This window comes from Bos indicus x Bos taurus, chromosome 10 (genome assembly GCF_003369695.1).
Source record: "Bos indicus x Bos taurus breed Angus x Brahman F1 hybrid chromosome 10, Bos_hybrid_MaternalHap_v2.0, whole genome shotgun sequence".
In the NCBI taxonomy this organism is placed as follows: Eukaryota; Metazoa; Chordata; class Mammalia; order Artiodactyla; family Bovidae; genus Bos; species Bos indicus x Bos taurus.
This window is the reverse complement of record NC_040085.1, coordinates 60730620-60748722: the sequence shown is the minus strand read 5'-3', so window position 1 is coordinate 60748722 and position 18103 is coordinate 60730620. Positions and strand designations below refer to the sequence as shown.

General features: G+C 39.0%; 1 protein-coding gene across 10 annotated transcripts; it reads right to left on the bottom strand.

Moving 5' to 3' along the window:
• Positions 1–74: 74 nt before the first annotated feature.
• Positions 75–17829, bottom strand: CDKN3 (cyclin dependent kinase inhibitor 3). 10 transcript variants are annotated; one of them, XM_027554146.1, is made up of 8 exons: positions 17710–17829; positions 14772–14854; positions 13477–13532; positions 12978–13022; positions 10411–10633; positions 6531–6562; positions 4788–4891; positions 75–1204 (listed from the first exon to the last, which is right to left on the bottom strand). In XM_027554146.1, the coding sequence occupies exons 1-8, from the start codon at positions 17716–17718 to the stop codon at positions 1118–1120; spliced, it is 639 nt and encodes a 212-aa protein (XP_027409947.1). In that variant the 5' UTR covers positions 17719–17829; the 3' UTR covers positions 75–1117. The 10 variants fall into 10 exon arrangements, with proteins under 10 accessions (XP_027409947.1, XP_027409948.1, XP_027409953.1 ...); XM_027554147.1 differs by having other exon boundaries at positions 4788–4888; positions 17710–17817; XM_027554152.1 differs by having other exon boundaries at positions 77–1204; positions 10411–10498; positions 17710–17817.
• Positions 17830–18103: the final 274 nt, after the last annotated feature.

Here is an 18103-nt window from a genome sequence, read left to right as displayed (position 1 = left end):
AAAGTTTTAAAACGTTGATTTTTATATTATGGTACATTCTGAGCCTCTGGTCTGAAGTTCCCAAACAGTGCTAGTAAATGTTTTAAAGTATTCTTTAATGAGATTAGTAGCTCATCAGGGCAAGAAGAGTGAGAGACAGTAAGACTTTTGGTAATTATACGACTATTTACAGATTAGGGTTGATGTGGTGAAATACGCTTTGCTTGTCTGGAAGTGCCTCCTCTGTTGGTCACCTTCTTGACTACCAGTAGCCAAGGGAGCCGTGGGATTCTGCAGCACTGAAACTGCTGACGTCTCTTAAAACAGGTGACTTTGACTCAAGGTATGATCCTTGTCTGCAGATGCTTGCTTTCGGTAGCTCAGCGTGAAATTTAAAGACAAAGACACAGGTAACAGAGAGTGAAGTGAAGGAGTGAGAAAACTGGAGACTTAAACTTTAGGTAAGTGCTTTATAAAATAAATGTGAAAGAGGTATTAAATTCATTCCATTGCAGTTCCTAGGGTTAAAAAAACAATGCTGTAAAAAATAGCAGCTGTCTGAACCAATGAATTCCTCATCTTGGAAAATTCCAGCAACTGCTGGATAAACACTTGTTGGGGATTGGGGATGATCTGGCATTGGGAGGGAGGTGACAAATTCACAATTCTATATATCTGTGAAGTAGAGAAAACAATGGGAGAAATTTTCAGAGGAATAGAGGGTAAGAGTTATTTAAATAATTTTAGCCTGGGTGCTTGTAGCAATTTTCATAGGTGTTACTATGTCATATGCCACCCAGCAGTTACCAATAATAATATGAGGTAAGAATGTGGTAAAAAAATAAAAATATATTTTCCCATATGCTGTTTTTCAGCATTACCTCTAGGTAAAATACAGCAGAACAGCTGGTGTATTTTTTTTAAGTTTTTAACAGTTTTTTTTTTAACAGTTTTTCTATCTCCTATAAGATATGAAAGAGACACAATGAAATTTGTCAGTAAAATCTTTAGGAATATCTGCACATGTACATTTACATTCATTACATTCAGTTTGATAACACTAGTAGTTTCAATACAAATGCTATTAGAGAACTCAAATTTCAGACATGGTCATATATATATGCAATTTGAAGTTCTTTTATCTAGATACAGATCTTGATAGTGAATTTCTTGATGAAAGGTGTGCAGCTAGCTTGTCCCGGAACTCATGAAGATAATTATATTGCTGAAAAAAGTAAAGATACACTGAAATACATTGTAGAAAGCTAATTGCCAGAGTAGTCATGATACTAGTTGGAATCAGGAATCAAAATAATACTTGGTAAAAATGATTCTACATCCTTTTGGGTAAGGAGGTATTTACATCTTGGGGAAGTTTTATCTTCCAGTGAAGCTACGTACAGGGCTTCCTTCATGGCCCAGTGGTAAAGAATCCACCTACAATGCAGAAGACCCGAGGTCGATCTCTAGGTCAGGAAGATCCCCTGGAGGAGGGCATGGCAACCCACTCCAGTTTTCTTGCCTGGGAAATCCCATGGCCAGAGCAGCCTGGAGGGTGACAGTCCATGGGGTTGCAAAGAGTTGGGCATGACTTAGTGACTAAACAACAACAAAAGCTATATACAGTGTGAAAAACTTGCTTTAAAAATCTCGAAAAAATAGCAGCTATCATGAAATACAGATGAGCATTTTACGTCTGTAAAATCATTTTTCCCTTTACTGGCAGGAGCAAACAAGATTAAACACATGAAGTGAAAGGGAAAGTCTATCAGTTGTGTCCGACTCTTTGCAACCCCGTGGAATTCTTTAGGCCAGAATACTGGAGTGGGAAGCTGTTCCCTTCAGGGGATCTTCCCAACCCAGGGATGGAAACCAGGTCTGGTATTCTATTTCTAATGCATTTTCTCCTGGGGAGTAAGTCCACAGGGAAGGGCACTGTCTGCAGCAATTAACAGTACATTCAAGAAAAATCTATTTATTGGTTTACAGAAGCCTTAGTTGTCTGCTTTTTGTGATGATAAAATCATTTTGGAACAATTTTCATAATAGAAAATACTGAAATAAAATTACTAATCTTAACAGATAAGCAAAATAGATTCTTTAATTAATTCATTTGGAGTTTTAACAGCTGCCCAGAGGATATTCTTTCCCTGCCCCAAATCTCATTTTGTATTACTATTGAGAAGTTGGGCTTGCATACTGCTAACTTAACTTATATCAGCATAGAGCTGGAAAAACCATGTTTGCCCCAGAATGCTGAGGTGATAAATAGCCCATATTAATGTAGGGTTAAGATTAAAGATGCAAAACACTCATATACACACACATATACATTATGTTTGTCCATGTAATTTGTTCTTGTCAAAGAGACACTTGGGAATATCTTAAATTTGAAGCATCATTTGATTTTGACAGGTAACAAGAGGGAGCTTCTGTTTTCAGAACCTGCTCCTCTGACTTAGTCCTAAAGCTGAGACCAGGTAACTGGGAAAGGAAGGCAAGTTAGCATTGTTGTTCTGTCACTAAGTCGTGTCCAACTCTTTGCAACCCCATGAGCTGCTGCATGCCATGCTTCTCTGTCCATAACTATCTCCCTGAGTTTCCTCAAACTCATGTCCATTGAATCAGTGATGCCATCCAACCATCTCATCCTCTGTGACCCCCTTTCCCTTGCCCTCAATTTTTCCCAGCATTAGTCTTTTCCAGTGAGCCAGCTCTTCTCATCAGGTGGCTGAAGTATTGGAGCTTCGGCTTCAGCATCACCCCTTCCAATGAATATTCAGGGTTGATTTCCTTTAGGATTGACTGGTCCAAGGGACTCTCAAGAGTCTTCTCCAGCACCACAGTTTGAAAGTGTTAATTCTTTGGCACTCGGCCTTCTTTATGGTCCAACTCTCACATCCATTCCTGACTATTGGAAAAACCATCGCTTTGACTATACAGACCTTTGTCAGCAAAGTGATGTCTCTGCTTTTTAAAACTCTGTCACTGCTGAGTTTTCCAAAGTTTTAAAAAGCCGTGTCTAGGTTTGACATAGCTATTCTTCCAAAGAGCAAGCATCTTTTAATTTAGTGACTGCAGTCACCGTCTGCATTGATTTTGGAGCCCAAGAAAATGAAATCTGACACTGTTTCCACATTTCCCCCATCTATTTGCCAAGAAGTGATAGGCTCTCTTACACCTTCATCAAGAGACTCTTTATAGTTTCTCTTCACTTTCTGCCATTAAAGTGGTATAACCTGCGTATCTGAAGTTGCTAATATTTCTCCTGGCAATCTTGATTCCAGTTTGTTATTCACCAGCATTTTGCATGATGTACTCTGCATAAATAAGCAGGGTGACAATATACAGCCTTGATGTACTCCTTTCCCAATTTGGAACCAGTCTGTTGTTCCATGTCCAGTTCTAACTTGCTTCTTTTCAGCATACAGGTTTCTCGGGAGGAAGGTAAGGTGGCCTGGTATTCCCATCTCTTTAAGAATTTTCCACAGCTGCTTGTGATCCACAGTCAAAGGCTTTAGCATAGTCAGTGAAGCAGAAGTAGATTTTTTTTTTTTTTTTAATTCCCTTGCTTTTTCTATGATGCAGTGTATGTTGGAGATTTGATCTCTGGTTCCTCTGCCTTTCCTAATCCAGCTTGTACATCTGGAGGTTCTGGGTTCACATACTGCTGAAGCCTAGCTTGAAGGGTTTTGAGCAAAATCTTGCTGGCATGTGAGATGAGTGTAATTGTATGGTAATTTGAACATTCTTTGGCGTTGCTTTTCTTTGGGACTGAAATGAAAACTGACCTTTTCCAGTCCTGTGGCCACTGCTGAGTTTTCCAAATTTGCTGGCATAATGAGTATAGCAGTTTAACAGCATCACCTTTTAAAGCTCAGCTGGGATTCCATTACCTCCACTAGTTTTGTTTGTAGTAATGCTTCCTAAGATCCACTTGACTTCACGCTCCAGGATGTCTGGCTCTAGGTGAGCACACCATTGTGGTTATCTGGGTCATTAATATCTTTTTTGTATAGTTCTTCTGTGTATTCTTGCCACCTCTTCTTAATATCTTCTGCTTCTGTTAGGTCCATACCGTTTCTGTCCTTTATTGTGCCCATCTTTGAATGAAATGTTCCCTTGGTAACTCCAATTTTTCTTAAAAGAGATCTCTAGTCTTCCCATTCTATTGTTTTCCGCTGTTTCTTTTCATGGTTACTTAAGAAGGCTTTCTTATCTCTCCTTGCTATTTTCTGGAACTCTGCATTCAGTTGGGTGTATTTTTCTGTTGGCATGACAGATCTACAAATCAGTAATATCCTTGGGGCACTGCTACTCAGTGTTTTTGGTTTTAAAGAGAAAGTAAATGGAAAGATGTCACTTTGGTTAGTCACAGCAAAGGATAACTAGAATGACCTTACTTTTTTTTTTTCTATTAGTCATTCATCTGTGTTTGTTAAATGTTTAATGATACCATAAGAGGATCTTCATGAGCTACTTTTAGGTCAAAAGTCTACCCAGGAAACTACCAATTTTATAGTAAAAATTGCCTCATTTTTCCAGGTGACAGAATTCATTCCCAGAACTGAATGGGCAAAACTGAAAAGGAATGGATCCTGGAAGAATAAACTGGAAAGTTCACAATTTTTCATTATTTTGTTTGGAAAAGCTGAACTTATTTAAATGTAAATTTAAAAAGTCAAAATATAAACAGGTGATACATGGATAACAGGATGCTTTGGATTTTCATGGCCCCTTTGAGGACGTGTTGCACTGTGACAGTTCATCGCTAACCGCAGCCTCATGAGAACAGTCACCCTTCTTACTTTTATGGTCTGTATCGCTCCAGATCCTCTCAGGTCCCTCAGGCTGTCGATGGCTTGCTGTGGTGATACTGTGTCCGACAGGTATAGGAGGAGACAAGCAGCTACTAACAGAACATGAGAGAAAAAGCGTATATTACATATATTATAAACTGACGATGGGGTGCAACAGTTCATATTTAGTTTAGACTTCTGTTGTGCAGAAGACTGAGTTTGCTGTAATTGTTTGAAATGAACTAAGACTAAGACTTTTTAGTGTGTGTTTTTGATAGTTAAATTATGATTTTAAATGACTGCAGTTGAATTAAAATTTAACACTGGCTTCATTCTTTTTTATTAAAACTTTGATTAAAATTCATATCTCACAATTCATTCATCGAAAGTGTATAATTTAGTGGATTTTAGTGCAGCCATTGCCACAGTTTCAGAATATTTTCATTACCTCAGGAAGAAACCCTGTACCCTTTTGTTATCATCCCCCATCACTCATCATCCTGTCACCCCTCCCCTAAGCAACATTTAATCTACTTTCTGTCTTTATGGATTTGCCTATTCTAGACATTTCAAATAAAGGGAATCATATGTTGTCTTTAGTGACTGACTTCTTTCACTTAGCATTATGTGTTCAAGATATTTACATTTGGTGGCATGTACTTCATTCCTTTTTTATAGCTGAATAATATTCCACTGTATGGCTATACATTTTGTTTATCCATTTGTCAGTTGATGTGGACATTTAAGCTTTTCCATTTTTTGGCTGTCATAAATAATATGGCTATAAATGTTCATAAGTTTTGTATGAACATGTTTTCATTTCTTTTGGATATATACTTAGGAGTGAAATTGCTGGGTTGGACGATGGGTAAGGAGGAGAAGGGACTGCCTGGCTATTTTCCAAAGCAGCTGCACCATTTTTCATTCCAAGCAGCAGAGTAGTAAGTTTGCAGTTGTTCTACACCCTTGCCAACTCTTGCTTTCCATTTTTTGGATAATAGCCATTCTAATGGGTGTTAGGTGGTATCTCATTGTGGTTTTGATTTGCATTTCTCCGATAACTAAGATGTTGAGCATTTTTCTGTGTGCTAATTAGTGATTTGTGTATTTTGTTTGGAGAAATGTCTGCTCATATCCTTTGCCCAGTTTTTAACTGGGTTGTCTGTCTTTTTATTGAGTTGTAAGAGTTCTTTATGTACTCTAGGTAAGTCCCTTATCAGATACATGGTTTGCAAATGTTTTCTCCCATTCTGTGGGTTGTCTTTTCATCCTGATAGTATCTTTACACAAAAGTTTGTAATTTTGATACTGTCCAACACTAAAAGGAATAATTGTTACTCCCACTGTGTTACTTCATTAGCTATTTTTCCAACATACTTTTGAAAAGTTTAAAGTTACCATGTAACTAAGGTTTCTATGCTTATGTTACCCATGGATATTTAGAAGTTACTGTATCATAATACCTGCATAGGGAAGATATTAGAAAGTAAAACACAAGAAGGCAGGTGCTAAGACACAAAAATTGTTTTCCAGAATCCTCTAAAACAATGCTGAAAACACCTCCCACTCCACTCTCACCCAAGATTTCTAAGGAACACTAAATGTAGGGCCTTAAATAATCCTTTGGGTCTTAGTAGACATATATTATGTTTTGTCTGATTTTCATACAAAGTGAGCATATGGCCCAGAAAAATAAGTTTTCCTACTTTGAGGTAAAAAACAAAAACTGAATAATGGAAATATATTTCTTACCAAGACAAGATCTCCCAAGTCCTCCATAACAGCTGAAAGGGAAATACAGTTTTGAAGTTTGTACATTTTTATTCCATCCCAACAATCATAACCAGAGACTTGCTCTTTCTGCCTTCTATTTCTAGTCTAATGCCTAGCACAGTGCCTTGTACCCATGGAGATTAATAAGTATCTTTGAATGAATCAGTCAAGAGCAAAGTATGCTTATGTATTTGCTGGGAGGTATTCTGTATACCTCAAAGGGCCAAGGAAAGCAAAACCTTTTTATTGACCTCTTGCAACATCTGGTAGTTCAGCTGGTAAAGAATCTGCCTGCAATGTGGAAGACCTGGGTTCGATCCCTGGGTTGAGAAGATCACCTGGAGAAGGGAACAGCTATCCGCTCCAGTATTCTGGCCTAGATAATTCCATGGGGTCACAGAGTCGTGAGCCACCTTCACTTTCAACATCTGAGGAGTGTAACATGTTACTAAATTGATAGAAATCAGAGTAGTTTTACCACCTGCCTCTATTTTTCTCTAAACAAAACCTTAGTAGTTTTGTTTATATGGAGACAAATCCATATAAATAACTCTTCAGTCATGTAATAAGAGTACAGAGGTTGTGCCTCCTGTAGGTTTAGAGCTTGGGCTCCGGAGCCCCATGGCCTGGGGCTGAGAATCATGACTCTCACTTATTAGATGTGTCAGCCTCAGTTATTTAACCTCTCTGGCCTCAGGCTTTTCACCTATAAGATGGGGACAGCAACAGTATCTATGTCATAGTGAGGATTGAATGGGTAACATTTGTAAAGCTTACAACAGAGCTTGGCACAGAGTAAGAAAGAAATGAACATTAGCTGCTGTTATGTAGCATTGTGAAGAAATGAGCAATTCTATGTAACTGGATTTTCTAGGAAAATGAGGATCAATTCTTAAAGCAGTGAAAACATTCACTTTAATCAGTTTCAAAGATCCTAAAAAAGTGTATTAGACTTCCTGACTTTTCTAAGAGAGTGTACTGATTCCATTTAGGTGCTGACAACTCATCAAGTCCATCAGTCACAGTGGTGTATACATTGACAGAACTGTGGATGTGTGTCCTGTGACAGGAGGAGATGGGATCAAACAGGTACTGACCCCTGGGTAGCTGATGAACTTGCTTTCTACAGTGTCCTGGCTATAGGCCTGTTTCAGAGATGAGGCTCTACTGTATAAAGACAGAAAGAGTCTATTTCAGTGGCTTTCTGTAGGATTAAAAGGTACCACTTATAACTCTTGCTGCCTTTATCTTTCCTCCTCTGTTTGGTTGCTTCCTACTTATCCTTAAAAATCTAGCTCAAATTTCAACTTCTGAAGTGCCTCTGTCCCCCCACAGAAAGCGCTGCCATTTTGTGTACTGCCATGCATACATCTGTTTGAGTGTTACTACACTTGTGTGATAGCGTCAGCTGTGGTTTCTTTGAGGGTGAAACTGCATCTCAGAGTGTATGCTTTGTATTCATAATATTTCATATACAATGCTTCATACACTGGGTTGAAGTGTGTCCCTGAAAAGATATGTACCTAATCTCTGGTACAATGAATGTGACCTTATTTGTAAATTTGGTTAGTTGCTCAGTCGTGTCTGACTTTTTGCAACCCCATGGTCTGTAGCCTGGCAGGCTTTTCTGTCTTTGGAATTCTCCAGGCAAGAATACTGGAGTGGGTTGCCGTTCCCTTCTCCAGGGGATCTTTCTGACCCAACGATTGAACCTGGGTGTCCTGTATTGCAGGTGGATTCTTTACTGTCTGAGTCACCAAGGAACCCCAATCCACTATGAGTGGCGTCCTTCTAAGAGGAAACTCCATATGAAAACACAGACACTCTGTCATGTGATGAGAGAGGCAGGGAGTGGAGTGATGCAATTACAAGCCAAAGTATGCCAAGGATTGCCAGCCACTACCAGAAGATAGGAACAAGACAGGAAGGAATCTACCCAGGGTCTCAGAGGGAGCATCGTTCTGCTGGCACCTTGATTTTGGACTTCAAGCCTTTAGACCTGGGTGGGAATAAATTTCTGTTTTTTAAGCTACCCAATGTGTGGTGCTCTGTTAAAACAGCCCTAGGAAATGGTATAATACAATAGGCACTGAATTTATAAAGGAGCAAAAAAGTCCCAGGAAAGCAGTCAGGCAGCACAGATAGAAAACAGAACAGGAAAAAAATTTTACCAGATGCTGTTTCTGAGGAATAAACTCTAGAGCTGTCTAGCAATGTCGGCACTCAAGGATGGGAGAATGAATAGAAAATCTTCTTTGTCTGAACAAACATTAGTCACTGTAGGGACACTTTTGAAAAGTCTAGGATAATGAAAATTTCTAGTCATCAGATGCTTTATTTTATGGGAGCCTGAAGTATTCGACATAAGCAAGACTGCCCATTCACCTTTCCATCTTGTTTGTGTTCAAACATCAGAGCATTTGGTTTGCTGGAACCTGCTAGAGTAGAATTTTTTTAAGCTTCTCTAAACTGAGCTAGTTTGATTTCTAGTAATCTTTCGGCAGAAGCTTTCAAAGATTTGGAAAAAAAAAAAATTACAGAATTTGTTTGAAAAATGGGTCCCCAAATTGTAAATTATTTTTTCACCAGCTCCATGTATCTAATGCTATTTTACTTAGACTTATCAGCAAATTTATCATAGATAACTGTATTTATTCTAAAATTTTGTTTCTACAGTTAGTACTAGATGAGAGGTGATGCTTTTCTATAGAGTAAATTTGGAAACTGTAGTATATAAAATGACTTCTAGTTCTCTCTCCCCTGCTTTACAGTTCTCTACATCAGGGTTTAGTTTGGTGATAGACAGATGTGTGTTCCCAAAGACCTCTGTACTAGGTTGGCTTGTTTTTAAAAACATAAACTATTGGTGTGAAGCCCCAGAACTCTTGATCTAAGGCAAGAGAAGCTGGCTGGGCTTGCTCTTTCAGTAGGTACCCTGAGACTGTGTTATTTGGTGTAGTTTGTATACTTTCTAGCCCACAGCAGTGACCTTAGAGCTTTTGAGGTATCTCACTACTTAATGTTCTATGTTGTTCCAGAAAGGATTACACAGACTAAGATATCAAAAAAGAAAAAAAAAAATGCAATCACAAAGAAGGACTGGTTTTCTCTCTGTAGCTGGTTCCCCTCTGCTTTGTGGGGCTCACCTCTGGCGTAACTACGTTACTTTCCACGACACCACTTCGAGTCTTTGCAGTGCTACTGTCTACTGCTGATCGTCACTCTCTTCCTTTCTCCAAGCTTTTTTCTTCTCTCCCTTTTTTCTCCCTTAATTCATTTTGTTTTAAACTTTGATACCAGTAGCTTATGTACAACCACTGACAAAAATTGCGAGTCTCTTTTCTCTTTCTTTCAGGTAGCAAATTCATATCATCAAATAAAATTTTCAAGACCTGTTTTTAGGATTGCTCATGGGTTAGGGATGATTCCTTTGCTGCTAATGTTTTTAAAAATTGACTTTCTTGCTGTTGGAAGAAAGTAACTGAAAGGTCGACTGATAGTTAAGGTGGTGTTATGTAACAAGAATGACACCCTGACCTTTTTGAAAAGGATAGTGTCCCCAAATTATGAGTAAAGGTCTAAGGCAAAAGGAAAAAGAAAAAAAAAAAGCCTGTTACCCTAGTCTAAAAATTTCCCAATCTACTCATTCATTGTCCTTACTCTTCAAAAATCATCATGGCAAATATCTGAGTGCTTGCTCTGTGCCAGGCATTGTGCAGGACTTTTCATGTGTTACCTCCTTTAAATCTTTGCAAGGAAATATAAGGTAGGTAATAAGTGCATACGGATGCAGTAATTTGAGAAATCATTTTTGACTGGGACATTTCTCACGTATTATATGGAGAAAAGGAGAACGTACTGTATTAAGGTTTTCCGGTTATTTTTAAGGCAAATTTCAAGCTCCTCCATAATTTCACAGCAGCTGGTGATGTCAGGAGTCCCTCCATCTGGAATTGGATGGTGATGAGTGATAATTCCATACTGATGGTAGAGATCCAAAAGGTTTGGAACTCTATATTTTGATAGTTCCCCTCTGGTGCAGAAAACAAATATGTCTTGTATACCATAGCTCTTTAGTTCTTCTGCCAATAGACCGAGATACACAAGGACACACATGGACAAAACATTACACATTTAAATACAGTCAAGTCAGGAGGGAAAATATGGAGTTAAGTCCCTTAAGCTGAACAAATTAAGTAAATAACAAATGATGACCTGTTAACTTTGAAGTCCTTATTGATAACCTAAAACAATGCTGATCTGTCTTCAAACTAGGGTAAAAAGTAACTACGTGCAAATAGGAATTAGAAACATCTGAACCAAAACATGATTAAAATGAGATCTGACTTTATAAGTCAAAATACCTTTTATTGGATTTTGAAATGTCAATTATGTTGCTGCTTTGAAAAATAATTTTTATAATAAATTCTCTAAATTTTAAAACGTCTAATATTTCAAAATAAGAAGGAATGATAGCACATTTTCCCTGTTTTCTTCTCACCAAATCAACCTTGTTTGCTGTGTTTAAAACTATTTTGTTTCACCCTAAGCATTGTATATAAAATCTCCAGCATAGCCATGGTGCCTGAGCTCTTGTATTCTCTCTTATGTTTGCACTGTACCACACAATTATGCATTTAATTTTATGAACTAGGGTTTCAAGGAAATAAAAGCATTAGCTGTATGAAAATTATATGACCTAGTGAATTTCAGGGTAATGATATGAACCAAGCAGCAGTACTACACGTCATTCTATTTACTGGAGCTTCCTCATGGCAATGTTCACTACAGAGCGTTTGGTTCATAATGAATAATTCTGGCTCATCTGATTCCTCTTTTTCTCTCCCCGCTGACAAAATCCAAGGACATGTAGCTATTTAAGTACAAAGTACTTTTATCATGAAATGCTAAAGCTGTACTTGAATTATGGCTAGTCCATTTGAGATGTATTGTAAATGTAAACTACATATATGATTTCAAAGACCAAGTACAGTACAAAAAACCCCCTATGTCATTAATAATTTGTTTTATACTTAAAACCCACTGAAATGAGTTAACTTGACCTGTTTTTACTTTTTTAACATGGCCCCTAGAAAATGTCAAAGTACATATACGGCTTCTATTTGTGGCTCCCAGGATGTTTCTAAGGACAGCTGTTCTAGATAATACTATTATGCTTGTGTACTTGTAAAAGGGTTTAACATGTAGTTGACATACTTAACCATTTTTAGGAGAGTAGGTAATTTCCTATTTGCCTCTTGTACACATTGAATAATTTCTATTATTTAGGTTGGATGAGTAGATTTCAACTTTCCCAGAAAGGACTCTGAGGAAGGACACAGGAAGTGCTGCTAGGAGAGTCTAGGTCCCCCCCTTCAAACACTGTTAGCTGTTTTGTATGTTGGATTCCATTTAAGATTTCATTGGAAGAAAAAAAGTTTTGGTAAAAAACTGGAAACTCCTTTCCAAATGAATAGGGCTTTCCAAAGTGTTCAAGATTGTTTCTTGAACCAATGATTTAAATGTTATTTTGCTCATGACATAAATGATTGTTCTGCAAATAGAAATTGCCTACCATGGTGGATATCTCTAGAGCAGAAAATCTTTACAAATACTGCAAGGGTCAACTAATCTATTAGTCTTTTAAGTCTTTTTTGGGAGGTAAATTAAAGAAAGTATATTAGCAAATTGATATTCTAGGATAACAAGGAAAGAACTTTGAGATTTATAAAATCTATAGTAATCAGAATCAAACAATATATACATTTTTGCTTTGATTTATTATAAGGACATTGGTAGGACAAGTAAGCTTGAGATATTCCAGGTCAACCAGAAAAAAATATTTTGAAAATCTAAATTTTTAGTATCATGCAATTTATAAATGCCGAATCAGGGTAGATTATCTGTGTATTTGTAGGATTATTAAACTTCAGGCTATGAATATCTTTGGGCATGTGGAGATCAGATCCGATTCCATCTTTTCTACCTATACCCTGGTTCTATAAATTTTCTGTCTGGGATAGACAATTTCAATACTACCTCTGGGTTCCCAACTCAGGCTTAATTTCCAATACAGTCAAGTCTGCAAAGAACAGTATGTTAAAGTTCTAGGCATTGCAATTCCAGTTTTCTATTACATTACTTTTCTCCCTCCAACTTATACATTCTAACCTCAAAAACAGTTTATGTGTACCAAATGACAACAATTAGTGAAAAACAGCACTATGTTCAGTACATGATAGTTCTCTTTGCTCTTCACAAATACATCTTCATATATTAGAATAAGTCTATAGTTTGAAACTTAATGAAATACTGAACATTTTTGTGAAAATTCAGAAGAGACTACAGTTTGTTCTTTATGACAAAGAGATTTTCAGTATTATTTTTTAAAAACCTGTTAAGATGGTTTTCTCATATTACACCTACCTGTATCTTTTTGGATATTTCTTCTAACATCTTTAAATTTGCAACCTGTAAGTAATGACAAGGCAAGTCAAAGAGTCAGTTTTTGGTCATAAATAACAAGTATATTTAAACACATATATAGCTACTGTAGAAAATCATTACACATGATCATTTATATGCACCAACTCCATTTTGAATGTGAATTTCAATTTCTTATCTTCTTAGGAATATAATTCCAGGGATTCAGATTTCTGTAACAAGAACCTGGCTATAGTCTTTAGCCTCATGTTGTACTCCCATGTTACATTTAAGATAGGTAAATCAGAAATGTAGACCTGTGAATGTGGAGTTGGAGGGCTGAAGAATAGACGTATGTTCCTTTACCAGTAGCCCACCAACAGGGTTTCCAGAACTGAGTTCCTATGCTGATAGTCTGTGAAATTCTCTTACTCCTCAGTACCGAGAATGATGTGCTAGTTGACACAAAAATTATTTCTAGTAGATGAGTAGTGTCACCTACCTGGAAGAGCACATAAACCAAGAAACTGAGAACAATTCACTCGTGACAGGGGTAGCCTGAAAGGAAGAAAACTTTATCAAGTTCAATTTAAAGTCATAGATGGACATTTACATAAACATGTGTGCTGGGCCCTGAACAGAGGTGTTTTAAAGTTTTATAGCAGTCACAAAACAAAAATTCACAGTTAAGTATCAATGTGTTCACCATAAAAAGGCTTGGAAAGACTAGGAGTTTTAAAATAGGGATTTATCATTTGCTTTGTTGAATTTAAGTCTTAAAAGTGGCAAACTTATTTAAACTAACTTAAAGATAGTAATGCCAAGATTACCTACAGCTAGTATAAACTGTACTTAAGTTACCCTGCAGTATGTTACTGAGATATTTTGTATTAGTTAATCTTAGGTAATAAGCTGAAAATGAGCATTTTGACAATATCATCTCCAGATTTCTGTACAGGACTTCCTTAAATAGATACAATTTCATAGAATGAAAACCACAGGCCACCTATTCTTTGTCGTAATGGATTTTGGTTAAAATGAAATAATTCCAAGAAATCCTATTCCCAGTTTGCAGTACTCAGGGACAAAGGAGGCAGAGGCTTACCTTGTCTGCAAAAGAGATGAGTTTAGAGGAAAAGAGGGGGCATCATATAAATACTGACTTTGAAAATTAGATAAATTTTTGAGTCTGAAGGGGGTTTAGAAAGGGAAATGAAAAATAATTGCTTTTGATGGCAGAATAAAATAACTATAGGGCCAACACTTTTTCCCTCTTGATAGATTATTACATTTACAAGGATAAGAGGAAGCATTTGATTGCTGGTTGTAGAGAATCTGATGTAAGTCACTGCTAAGATTTAGAAGCTGATTTTCTATAAAAACATTTGCTTGTTATTGTATCTATGGTAATATGGCTTTTATCTTAAACAGGGTCTGCTGGTAGATGCACTACTGTGGCAAGTAGTTCTGGATTTGAATAAAGGATAACATAGAATATCTCATTCTATATTTCACACACTATTCCTTTGTCATGAAAGAATAAGAAGGTTTTGGTACTAAATGGGAGGTCATTGCAATCTTAACTCATTTCTATTATGGTTTTCTCAATGAATAAGGAAGGAACTCCCACCACTCCCACCTCCCCCCTTCCAAAAAATCTTATTCTGTCATAGATATAAAAAGAATTATATAATCATCAGAAGAAAATCATTTACAATATATAGACTAAATTATACAAAGATTATGTTGTATACATCAAATATTTTAGCTCATTAACTCTCAGAAATGTTAACATACCATGATATCTGAATTGGAGTCTGTTCATCTTCAATAGGCTCTTCATCTGATGAGTCAAACTCACTTGTTTGCATTGAACTAGGCTTCAAAAGAAATCAATTATTTTAAATAACTGTAAAGAATATTTGCATATAGTTTTAGCAAAACAGCCTTGCTTAAACACACACTGAGGCATATTTGTAATTTATTCAACCTGGAATATCAGAGATCAGTAATATCAATAATAAACTATTGCTGTTTACCATCCTATTAATAATTACAGGATTACGCAGTGGAAAGAGTGTTGCAGTGGGAACCAAGAAGCCTGTTGTCTGGTCTTGACTCTGCCACTTACTGCATAAGCTCAGACAAGTGATGTCAGTTTCTACTGGATCTCAGTTTTCCAAAACTATAAAGTGAGGATATTTATTCATTCACTCACAAACACTTCTTGGACACTTTGATTTGCCAAGCTCTGGAGATGCAAAGATCCATAAACTAAATAGCCTGCCTTCAGTATAGTTGGAGAGACAATGTGTACATAGATTCAAGAAAGTTAGAAGTGCTAAAATGGAAGCATAAACTATGACCTTCAGAGCAGAGAAGGTAGTGACTGCTTAGGGAGCTGGAGAAAGCTTCACATAAGAGAGATCCATTAGTTGGATTTTGATGGAAGAGCAGGTTTTCAGGCAGATAGAGAAGTTAAGGCAATTAAGACAAAAAACTAAAACCACATGTGCTTGTGTACAGTATAGTCTCTCAGCATCCGAGTGGGGACTGGTTGGTTCCAGGAGCAACCCCACCGCCCCACCCATACACACATCATGGGTTCCAAAATCCCCTGATGGTCAGTTCAGTTCAGTCGCTCAGTTGTGTCTGACTCTTTGCAACCCTATGAATCACAGCATGCCAGGCCTTCCTGTCCATTACCAACTCCCAGAGTCTACTCAAACTCATGTCCATCGAGTCGGTGATGCCATCCAGCCATCTCATCCTCTGTTGCCCCCAATCCCTCCCAGCATCAGTCTTTTCCAATGTGTCAACTCTTTGCATGAGGTGGCCAAAGTATTGGAGTTTCAGCTTTAGCATCATTCCTTTCAATGAACACCCAGGGCTGATCTCCTTCAGAATGGACTGGTTGGATCTCCTTGCAGTCCAAGGGACTCTCAAGAGTCTTCTCAAACACCACAGTTCAAAAGCATCAATTCTTGGGTACTCAGCTTTCTTCACAGTCCAGCTCTCACATCCACACATGACCACTGGAAAAACCATAGCCTTGACTAGATGGACCTTTGTTGGCAAAGTAATGTCTCTGCTTTTTAACATACTATCTAGGTTGGTCATAACTCTCCTTGATGGTCAAGTCCCTTACAAAAAAACAAAATGGTACAGTTGGTCCTCTGCATCTGTGGATACTGAGGGCTAGCTGTATTCAGGAATTGTGACATCAGAGCAGAGGAGAGGAAGCTAAAGAAGTAGCTTTCTCATTTCTCTAAAGATAACCCCCATACAGCCTAGTAGTTTGACTGGGGAGCAGGGTGGGAAGTATAGATGCAATAGCCTGCCCCTAACTTCGTGAATGACTGAACTAGAGATTGAGATAGACTTTGTGTGCTAATCTAAGAAGTCAAAACTCAATTGTGTGAGAAGAATTTCTACATGGAAGATGTGTTATAAGACCAATAAAAAACACACCTTTCTTCTACTTCCTAGTTGGAGCCAACTGAGGGATGAGACACTGGAGAGGCATGGAGATCAATATGCCAGTTTTATTACAGAGGGTGAGATGGAGGATGGGCTTTAAGCCCACTGAGGTCAGGTGGGCTTGTAGATTCTTCACTTCAGAATTGGACTTATCCACTCAGGCACCGGCAGTGATGGACAATTCAGCTCCCCTCCCCCACCCTGTGGCAGACAGCACCCTAGAAAGTACTCTCTGCGAAGAGAAGGGAAGGAAAGAATGAGTTCCTTGAGTTCAGCTCCTCCCAAACAGGAATCAGATCATTCACTCTCTCCCTTCTGGGGACAAGTGACAGCTGATGTCCCTCCACGTGGAAACACAGGGATTAGCAAGTATAACCACTTAATGTCTTTTCTAGCTCTGAAGCTACATTCTAGAATGGTCTTGTTTGTTACTCCAAGATCACATTACAGAGTCAATTTAGGCTGTGGATTTGAGTTGCTCTGGATCTGTCTGTATTGTTATTGTCAAGTCAACGCAAAGGGAGACCCTTCAGGGGGTTGTCAACCCTGTGGTAGGTGATGTGAGTCAGGTGGGGTTTCTGGTCCTTAAGCCTGCTTTTTCTTTCTTTCTCTTTAAGGCAGTTTTGGTGATTTGAGTTTCAATTTGTGTGACCCCTTCACTCAGGCTTTCCCACCCAGGTTTACAAATCCTAACAGAGCTGGACGTTTCTGCTTCCTTGGGCCCAGAGATTCTGAACGCCAGGGAAAGGGAAGCAGTGCCTGGTGGCCCAGTGGCATGGTGACAGTCGTGACACACCCACAAGCGGGGTTTGTTAATCATCTTTCATAAAGTTTTCCCCGTCAGCGTTGAGGACTGTTCTCAGGGGGCCCAGGCAGCCCGGGATATGCTTTGGAACTGGGGTATCAGGCTGAATGATGCACGGAGACACAAGCTCTCTACGCCTCAGTTTCCTTCTTAAAATGGGACTCAGCCCTTTCTGGCAGGGCTGTCGCGAGGCTTAGGAGATCCTGTATGCGACAGCTCACAGCCCTCAACTGGCGCGTAGCGAATGTCCATCTTCCCCTGGCCAGCCACCTACCCTGTTCCTTTCTGCCAGACTCGCAGGTCCGGGGATAGCACCGCCTCCCCTAGCCTGGACAGTTACTGCGAGAGTTGTGCGGCGGCCAGGCCCGGGCTGTCCCCGGGCTCAAGAACTGGCCTCAGGACCGCTCCCATTCCTGCGGCTCCGTTCCTCCAATCCCCGGCCCCACTCACCGGCTTCATTGCGGGCCACCCCACGTCCAGATCGGCCACCACCTCCCTTAGGCAGCACCGGTATCTCAGCCTCCGCCCCGAGCCGAGCCAGCCCCTCTACTCAGCTCATTGGTACATCCTTCTGTGAGGTGGGGCGAAGCGTCTTCTTAAAACCAATCGGACCCCCACTTCCTGTTTCTTACTCCGCCCCCGGGCGCCCTGGCTCGGCCTCTAACCGCTCATTGGTTCGTAGGAGGCCTTTGAAAGACGCGCGGGAGGAGAGCCGTGCTGAACGTTGATTGGCTGGGAGGGCTCTCTCCTCCCGCCGGTTGGAAGCGTAGAGGGGGCTGGGAAAGGGGCGGAGCGATATCGTTTAAAGGCAGCCCAGGGTGGAGTGGGGATGTTGGAAAGTGGG